The 10552-nt window shown below is 34.2% G+C and overlaps 1 protein-coding gene and 1 long non-coding RNA gene across 2 annotated transcripts; both read right to left on the bottom strand.

Moving 5' to 3' along the window:
* Nucleotides 1–4708: 4708 nt before the first annotated feature.
* LOC136274859 (uncharacterized) lies at nucleotides 4709–9259 on the bottom strand. Its single transcript, XR_010713294.1, has 2 exons — nucleotides 8977–9259; nucleotides 4709–7425 (listed from the first exon to the last, which is right to left on the bottom strand). It is a non-coding gene; the product is annotated as an uncharacterized lncRNA (long non-coding RNA).
* LOC105327961 (uncharacterized) lies at nucleotides 7670–8983 on the bottom strand. Its single transcript, XM_066082076.1, has one exon. It carries the CDS (start codon nucleotides 8855–8857, stop codon nucleotides 7670–7672), a length of 1188 nt encoding a protein of 395 aa, XP_065938148.1. The 5' UTR covers nucleotides 8858–8983.
* Nucleotides 9260–10552: the final 1293 nt, after the last annotated feature.

Raw genomic sequence — 10552 nt, 5'->3', positions numbered from 1 at the left:
CATGTCAGAAACTTACTGGAATATAGTTTATAATGTCTTATCCACCTACTTTTCGTGTTATTTACCCGCCCGTCTGTAACTTGCATTTTCACTGTGTAAAGTCAACACACCAGTCATAGCCGCAGGTTTCGCATTTTACTTCTGAATCTCATGGACCTAACATATGGGGCCTACATATTGCATATCAATTTCAACAAGAGACATCCCTCTAACTAATGATAATCATTAAAAATCATTTCATGAATTTTAGCAACACTCATAAGCCTTCAAGTACAGCAATTCTCAATTTTACAAAAATATTGACGATTACTTTATACGAAACTGTCCCTTGCTACGTAAACCGCGTTGCAATTTGGACGGCGGGGATACGCGGAAAATACGGGATCTGCGATGACGGTTCTGTACATAAAGATGGAATGAAGGACCTACTCGTAATATTGACGAAGACTTGAAAGATGTTACAAAGCTCTTGATATGAAAAACAATAATGACCGAAAATCCGAACTCCCGTGTTGGTCAGGTTACAATCGTTATTATAATTTCTTTATATGAAAAACATGATTGATAGTCAAAAGAACGTTAAGAAAATTGATATCTACTGCAACCATATTAAGATGGACGTACGGCCAATTGTCTTTTAATCCTGTGATATATAATCCTTGACTGGATGGTATTTGTTCCCCGTACATGTTTTTTAAAAGAGTTAAAAATGAACATTTGGTGCATGTGTTGGATGTTATATTCTGTTAATTCCTCTTTCGACCATTTTTTTAATCTGGTGGTTTTTTGTTTCCCACAAATATCAAGTTTCATTTTATAAACAAAAACATGCATACTCTATATACATGTACACTTATTACCATTGATTTGTCCACCTATCCATCTATCCACAATATCAAATTTAAAACCCAAATGGATAGAAAATCTCTCTGAATCTACAAACAAACAACATTTTTTAATCATAGTGTAGTAGAGTGAAATTTTGTAGGTTTTCAATATATCAATTTTAGAATATTGATTTCTTCATCATTATTGACATGTTCTAATCAATTTCTTACTTTTCAGGAATTTTACTATTACAGACAATGATTTATTTAATTATGTAATAGAAAATGATTTATGAGTGGTGAATAAATACATTATTTAGTTGAATTAATTTGAATTAATATTTTCTGTTTGTTTTTATTACATTGGTTACTCCTAGGAGTCACCTGTAGACTCTATTTATAGCATTTTTGTAGTAGTCACATAGATCTTGTCAAGTATTTTCTAAATGGAAGGTTGATTTCTAGTGTGTTCAATTGTAATTGGGTTAAGAATTCGTTTATTTATTTATCTATTTTCACTTCTTTTCCCACTTCGAATGAATGTTGAAATAATTGAGATAAAATGGGAGAAAAGTCAATAACTTATGTAAACCTGTATTTGTATAAATGCGGTAAATACACTGTACATGTAATTTAAGTAATAAATAATCTTCAAATTAATTTTATCATGTGTAAATAATTGTATTTTTCAAAATAAGTTTAAAAGCTAGGCTGAAGAGTATGAGTGCACTATAATTATAAATTTTACAATTTTATAATGCTTAAAAATAAATAAAATATCCATACATATTAAAATCATATTTCTACCACATTTAGTTTTGACATACACACTAAGTTCAATGACCTATACTGGTAAAAGTGTCCAGGACCTTCGCATCTCATGGGATATATATATATATATATATATATATATATATATATATATATATATATATATATATATATATATATATATATGAAATGTTTGTTGATATTAATATATTTTCTTCCCTTTGTTAGAAAAAGGAACTATTTAAGCAGAATTATTGTTGCATTTAAAATTATTATGGATAAATGAATTTAAGTTTATATACATCACTTGTTTCTTTGTTTTGTTCATGTAGGTCAATTTATTCGCATGGGTTATGTGTTAAATGAAATTTATGCAGTTTGTATTAAACAGAAACTTTATTAAGGTTGAGCATATTTATAATGAGTTAATCAGATAGTAAATTGAAATTTATTATAAATTCAATACAGGGTCATGCATGCAGAATTTGCATTAAGAGTTATTGTTTTTGTATATATTGTATTTTATTATATTCCAGGGTCGGGGAGTTTTTCTTTCTGTTATTTTGATGCCATACACAAATAAACACACAAAATAATCACGAATGGAGTTCCTGTCTTTATCCTACTCGGTTTAAATAGAACAGATCATGATCAAATAATAAGAAGAAGAAGAAGAAATAAAATAACTTTTTATATATCAAAAGATCGAACCTCAGATGAAAAAAAAAATTTTAAAAGGCATACGGAAAGCAATTGGAACAAAATATATATTCTTGGGATTAAAAAAAAAAACATGTCCTTCTCTATACATGTATCTTCACGTCATTTGGGTATTTCAATAAGCATTATGAAGAAATATATGAAAAAATGGTAAAATGCTAACTTTCGAGGATATGGGCCCAGGAATGACTTTCAGTTTTTTTATGAAAACAAAACTCTTGAAAAAATACATAAAGTTATTAACTATTATTAAGTTGAAATCAATAAATAAACTAATTTGGATATGAGTATTTTACTTGACAAATACAAAATACAGAATTTGATACAATAAAATCACAGAGATGGCCCATAAGGGACACAGAATTAACAACTGTACTGAATGTTTTAAACATTCCCTATTACAGAATGCAAACTTGCTGTAGATTCCTAATTGAACGGGAATACTGTGGAATCATTAGAATTCGTGGTGGCCCAATTTTTGTGGTATTCGTGGGTAACCATCCCCCACGAATTTTAATACCCAACGAATACAATTTAAGAAAGATTTATCTTTGTTACTGAAACAGGAACTGTCGCATCCACGAAATTACATCCCCATTAATGAAAAAAAAGGTAACAATCCACGAAAATTGGCTACCACGAATTTAAATGATTCCACAGTAATCAATATACGCAAAAAATTGCGAGAAGCAAAATTGTGAATGTTAACATCTCGCTTTTATATTTTAAAATATATGTAAACTGCATGAATTTGGATAAAATATTCGGCATTAGCGATTTTATGTTCTCGCGGTTTGTTGGAGAACGATAAAATCTTGGAATAAGGTGATCGCGTAAAATAGGGAATTTACAGTATATTTGACCGAAGCGTATCTTGAATATTAAGGACAATCAGATTAAGATACCAAAATAATGTTGAAAACAGGGAGGGGGCTTCTTTTCTAAAACACCCATTAAAATTCCTACATACAACAGAGGTAATGGATATAAGTCACTTGTATAAATAGAGGAATATTATTTCTTACAACATTCTAATTTTTTAACGGTTGCAATGAATACCAACGGAAAAATCACGGCGTGGGCAGTGTTGGACATTGAAATCACCAGATCAGCTCTCTTGCTAAGCAAATCCGGTTTGATGTATCCAGCGATTTGAAGTACAGCCATTGGTGAAGAGGGTATAACTGTTGCTAAAATGGTGGCCTGCGTAAATTTGAACGCTCGAATCTTCCACGCCAGTCCATTTCTATTCCCTTGTAGTTTTGGAGCTTTCTTTTGTGAGCTAATGCCGACCGTTTGTTCTTGTGTTTCAGCATTACAGTTATCTAAGTCGTTAACTTTGTGATTAGCAGATGGTGGTATATCTATGCTACTCGGACCTGCATTGTTCACGACGGGACTTACCGATACAATGAGATGTCTAATTTTCCTTGTTAAGTGGAAGTAAATCAAACAAACTATGAGCAGTTCTATGCAATAAACAGTTCTTATATACATAAGAACAAATTTTCCATTTTCCTGGAACAAACTTTGAACCATGCAAGCCTCTGGTCTTTCAGTCCTGTCATACATAAAATACGGCGGGATTAACAGGGCAGCTGAGGCAAAAAGGGAAATCCCGAGAAAAATAACACGGTTTCTGGAATTGATAAGAATTTGAAACACTTTTTGAAGCGAAACTGTAATGGCACATAATCGTTCGATACACAAATACATCAGATGAAAGAAAACATTGTTTCTTCCGATGGTCAAAACTATTAATAACACATGGCAAAAATACACAAACGTCTTATTCCAGTAAAAGAGACAAAGATAGAATATGTCGATTACTATCTCAGTTGAAGAGATGATCATAAACATCAAATATTGGCTATGTCTTCTCAGACCTTTGTCTTTCATCATGAAAAACAAGGCTGCGAAATTCAGTAAAACCGACGATGTCACAATAAAACTAAACATGTAAAACAGAATAATCAGTGACATAGCTGATCCATCAGATGTTACTTGTAAATTATAAAGTTAAACGAGACTTACCTGGAAGGTGAAGTTTGACTGTAATTTTTCCACCATTGAGAGACGTAGGGATCAAATGAGATGAAGTTCAAGGTCACGTAATCATAATTCAGAGGAGTATTTATAATTATTGGGGCATCAAGTAACAGAAAATTATAGGGCGGGACTAGAAAAAATCCCTAGGGTTGGGCATTTGATCCCTACGTCTCTCAATGGTGGAAAAATTACAGTCAAACTTCACCTTCCAGGTAAGTCTAGTTTAACTTTATAATTTTTCCCCATTGAGAGCCTCAGTCTCAAATGAGACTTCAGAGTTGATGACCCAATAAACATCATTCCACCAATAAATAAATGAGATTTAAAATTCTCAACACATATTTGAGTTGAACATTTTTTATTTTACAATAAAAGAAAAATCTGTTCACTTAAGTACATAACATGCAGCATTATGCTATGCTTTATGAAAACTGTCCAGTAAAGCATTACTAAAATCACTGCAAAGTTTCACTGGTTTGTTGTAAAATTTTCTGAAAGTATTATCACTTGTCCATCCTGCGGTTCGAAGAATTGTATCCACAGACAGCTTAGCATTCGCTGCAGCACTAGTTGCTGCTGATCTTGTACTATGTGGTGCAAAGCACTTAATGTCTATCCCTGCACTCTTCATAATCCCTTTGATCCAACGACCAATAGTGTCTACAGAAACTGAATTGTGAGGCTTTTGAGTACTTATAAACAGTCTAGATCCTGAGCCTCTCAATTTCATAGTTCTTTGAACATATTCCATGTACACATTAACTATACATAAATCTACATCATTTGGATAAGCAGCAATACAAATTTCATCTAAATGATGTCCTGGCTTTGATTGTTTTAACAAATCACCGTATCTAATGATCGACATATCATCTCTAACTGAGACATTTCTAACATCTAACAAATGTAAACTTTGTTTTCTTTGTCCTGACAAAAGAGCAAATAACATTGCCAATTTCTTTGACAAATCTAACAAAGACAAATCTTGTACAGGTGACAAAGTTTTCAGAAACCCTAGAACCTTATTTACATCCCATGTAAATTGATACTTGGGTAAAGTTGGTCTTGACAAAAAAACACCTTTCATAAACCGTTTAACTAAAAAATGATCACCTAATTTCGTATTAGACTGACCTGACAAAGACAAAAATGAACTCAATGAGCTTCTTGCTGTGTTTAAAGCACTATAACCAAGGTTTTTCTTATACAGTTCAGTAAGAAAATCTAAAACTAAATTTATATCTGCATTAAATGGATCACTCTGTTTTTCACAACAAAATTGCAACCATTTCTGTTGATAACCCCTATACTGTCTTTTTGTGGATTCCCGCCATGATCCGCAGATAATGTTGATAGTGTTTGCTGATAACTCTCTACCATGTAAGCATTGCCGGACAAACTGAACGCACCCATCTTCATCTTGGTCAAGGGATGTTGCCGCTTCGGATCTTTCGGCAGCTTCAACAGGTGTTCTGTTTTTGGTAGAAGATAGCAAGGACCTGCGACTTGGTGCAGCAGCTGCGGGAACCATGCCTGGGTCTTCCACACTGGAGCTATCAACAATGCAAACTGTACTTCCTCCTCCTCGATTTTCTTCAAGACACTGCTTATGACACTAAAAGGAGGGAATAAATAACAGTCAATATTTTTCCACGATTGTGCAAATGCATCAACTCCTATAGCATTTGAATCTTGAGTATAAGAGAAATATTTCTCTAATTGATGATTGTCTTTTGATGCAAACAAATCTACATCACACTTTCCACACACATTAATTAATTTTTGAAAAACCACTTCATCTAGTTTCCACTCCATGTCAACATTTTTTCTGGATAATGAATCAGCTATAATATTTGTTGCACCCTGAACATGTTCAGCACTAAGCCAGATGTCTCTATCTATACACCAAAGCCATAACTCATGAGCTAGATCATTCAATGTTGAGATCTTGCCTCCTTGCTTATTCACATAAGACACAGCTACAGAATTATCCATACACAGTCGAACATGCGAGTCTCTTAAATTCTCTCCTAGTCCTTTTATGGTTTTAAACCCCGCTAAAAGTTCTAAATAGTTTATATGTGATTCAGAAGTGTTTTCATCCCATAAACCACTAATAGCTTCACCTGAATCTTCGTTTACCCCACCCCAACCAAACTTCGAACTATCACTTTTAAAAACAAAATTTGGTGGGTTTCTAACTAGTGATTTGAAAGATTTACACACATTAAGGGACCACCAGTTGATCAATATCCTACTTTGATTTGAAATTTTCATGTGTGCATCAAAATTCCCTTTATTGAGTTTAAGAGCTACATCTTTTTCAATTTCTAAATTCTTATAATACAATCTGGCAAATTCCACTCCTGGTTCAGAGGCTACAAACATGCCCACAAGTTGTGCTACCTGTTTTATTGTTACTTCATTCTTATTCAAAATCACTTCACAAAATTCTTTGACAGATTGAGCTTTATCTGCTGTCAATCTAACAGTCATTGAAGAAGAGTCCAAAATAAACCCTAAAAATACAATACTTTGACTTGCGTGAAACTGAGATTTGTCTGGGTGAATGGTAAAACCAAGACTATCTAGTGACTTTATAGTGGCTTTTAAATTATCTTCACACTCATTTTTTGTATTGCCCAGTAACAAAACATCATCTATGTAGATAACATTTAAATGACCAAATTTTCTGAGTTCAGAAAAAACAGGTTTCATGATTTTAGTAAAAACACGAGGAGCACTTGCTAGTCCCATAGGCAAACAAGTAAACTGATATGTTCTGTTTTCCCATCTAAACCTAAGAAATTTTCTACTATCTGGATGAATTTTCACCGAGTAGTACGCATCTTTAATATCTAGTGCACTAAACCAACAATTCGATTTGACCAGCGACAATGCAGACTTTAAAGTCTCCATTTTAAAATGACAATTGTCAACATATTGGTTTAAATTTTTTAAATTCAAAATTATTCGAAAAGATCCGTCTTTTTTGGGACGAAGAAAAATGTTTGAATAAAAAGAATTTTTACGCTCACATTCATCCATATTGCAGACTCTTTCTACAATTTGTTTACACAAAAACTTCTCTAATTCTATCTGAGCTGCTTTGTATTCAGATTCCGAAAAAGTTAATGGTTTTGGTGAACACACTTGATAAGGTTCTCTAATAAAGCCAATTTTGTAGCCTTTAACAACATCAAGAATCCAACTATCATGAGTTAATTTACACCAATTATCAAAATAATTTTTGATTTTGCCAGCAATAAAATTTTTAGGCGTGTTCACCACAGCCATTTGATCTACATTTGTGTACATATGCTCAGGCATGCAAGTACTAACATCATCTGTTCCCCCTTCTTCTTTTTCTTGTTGAAGCTGAACTGCTTGGACAAAAAAGAATTATTCTTTCCAGCTCCATGCCTTGGCTTTTTCCCATAATTATTTGAGAATTTGGGAATTCTGTATTTTCCACTGTAATCTTTATTTGATATCTTCTGTGCAAGCTTCTTTGCTTCTAGCACGTTCTTGACTTGGCTCCCTAAATCATCTCCAAAAAGGTTTTCGGATGAGCTTTCAGCGGAGCATAAGCTAACGAATTGCTTGTTTCTCTCTGGTTGAATAATTTGTTCCCTCCGTTTGAAGGACAAATTGTGAAACACACATTTTTGAAACTTCAAAATGTCGCCGCACAATTGTTTTGCTTTCTTCACATCAATCGCTTTCTTAGCATTGGTGTTGATGAGAATATCAAACAGTCTCAAAGTGGGGATCATAGCTTTACCCACCAGGTTTTGAGTGGTTTGAAGTTTAATGTCGCTTGCCCTGTTTTTTGCAGACATATTTTCCCATATTACTTTGTTTACTTTTGGAGCAAAGACATTGTTAATGTTTTTTGGCCTGTCATATTTGTTGGAGATTTCTTTTATTTTCTCCGAATTCGTTTTTGATGTGAACATTTTTTCCATAATTTTAGCCAACTCAGGGCTTAATGGCTCGCTAGTTTTGTCTTCATCGCCAAAGAATTCTGATAATTCGTGCAAAGCGGATGCTTCATCGTCGTCCGACGAGCTACAATTTTCACCCTCAATAAGGGAATTCAATGCGTCCTCAGCGTCCGATTTATCTGAAGTCTCTTCGTCAGAGTCATCATCACTGAGTTCGTGAAACGATCGATTACAGCTTTTGCTCTGTTTCACTGTTGTTTTCTTAACAGGGGGAGGCGAACTACGAGTACTCATACTCCGCCCGCGTTTTCTCGATGTGTCCCCTTTACTTTGCGATCTCAAGTCCTGAAGTTCTTTCTGAACTTCTGTGAGCTTGCTCATGAAAATGTCAAACATTCCGTTCGTGGACATTTTCGACTTGGGTTGCGTCGTGTGCCTTTGCACGTTGCGTTCCTCATCCTGACCTGCATCGTCGTCAACCTGATCGACAATGTCCAAACTGTCGGACTCTCGCATGTACGACGTCCCCGGCTCATTAGCCATGTTAAAAAATACAGGTTTAGCGATAAATCAATGTTATCTGAGTTTAGGAACTGCTTATTTCTTCACACCACATGGCATGAAGAACTTCAAGAAGCAAAATGGCGCCCTGTGGCAGTGACGTCACTGATAACAGGTCCAGCGCATCATGATCAACACGTGTTGAACGTAGTCTTATGTGCTAAAAAAGACTCCCACATGGGAAAATCAAATAGAACATATGTTCTACAATAGCAATGTTGCTATGATAACTCACCGGTAACGTTACCAGTGAAAATTCATTAGAAAAATCCAAAAAGAAAAGACATAAAATACCCGCGTCTGAACTATTGAAAGACACAAACTTCTATGATTACGTGACCTTGAACTTCATCTCATTTGAGACTGAGGCTCTCAATGGGGAAAAATTCTCGTTAGTTGATCTGTTCATCGTCAGTCTTTCACCAGTCTTTCTTCAAATAAAGAGATTTTTCCAGCTGGAACTCACCTTTTATTGAGCGAAAAAAATCGTAGTACATTATGCTTTACCCAGGGTTAACATTTTATCCTTAATATAGCGCTAAAATGCATAAAAATCAATACATACAATAAATCCCGCCAAATTTATCATCATCGTCATCATCATTATTAAGGTCTTCCGTTTGCAACGGAAGACCTTATTGTTTTGCTTTGTTTCTTTTTCCCTATTCTTCTATATTATTATACCCGCACTTTCTAAAGAAAGTTCGGGTATATTGTTGTTACCCTGTTCCGTCCGTCCGTCCGTCTGTCCGTCCGTCCGTCCGTCCGTCTGTCACGTTTTACTTTCTCAAACTGCTCTTACATCTTATAAACCAGCAAACTGAACTCTTGGAGTTTGATTTGGGGTATCATGTTGTTTTGTAAAAAGGTTTCAAAAATTCTCTGTTAGTCCTGGGGGTCAAATAATTGGTAAAAAATGACGTTTTTTCACAAAAAACCTTCTTCCTCGAACTCCTCCTACATTTTCAACAGTAGACAAATCATCTTTTGGAATATGTTTTAGGGTATCCTATAGATGCGCAATAAGGTTTCGGAATTTTCAATTTTGTCCTGGGGGTCATTTAATGGCTGAAAAATGACGTTTTTTTTTTTAAAAAAACTGCTTTCAAAAACGTCATTTTTTTTTGCAGTAGCCAAATGATCTTCTAGAATATGATTGGGGGTGTCATATTGAGGCGTGATCAGGTTCCAGAATTTTTTTGTTTTATTAAGGGGATCAGTGGGCAACAAAAAATGACGTTTTTTGGCCAAAAAAATATGGTTCCCAGAACTCCTCTTACAACTTTTGGAGTAGCTATGTCATCTCTTGGGATATAATTGGGGCTGTCCTATAGATGTGCAATAAGGTTTTAAAAATTTAAATTTCATCCAGGGAGTCAAATAGTAGCAGAAAATTGACGTTTATTACTAAAAAACAAAACATTGATCCAAGAGCTCCTCTTATGATTTAATGGATAGACAATCATATCTTGGGATATGATAGGGACTGTTATATAGATGTGCAGTAAGGTTTTAAAAATTTAAATTTCATCCAGGGAGTCAAAAAGTAGCAGAAAATTGACGTTTATCACTTCAAAAAAACATAGATCCTAGAAATCCTTTTATGATTTAATGGATAGACACATCATATCTTGGGATATGATAGGAACTGTTCCATAGATGTGCATTACGGTTTTG

This window comes from Magallana gigas, chromosome 4 (assembly GCF_963853765.1).
Source record: "Magallana gigas chromosome 4, xbMagGiga1.1, whole genome shotgun sequence".
Lineage (NCBI taxonomy): Eukaryota > Metazoa > Mollusca > Bivalvia > Ostreida > Ostreidae > Magallana > Magallana gigas.
This window is presented reverse-complemented; position numbering and strand designations above follow the sequence as displayed.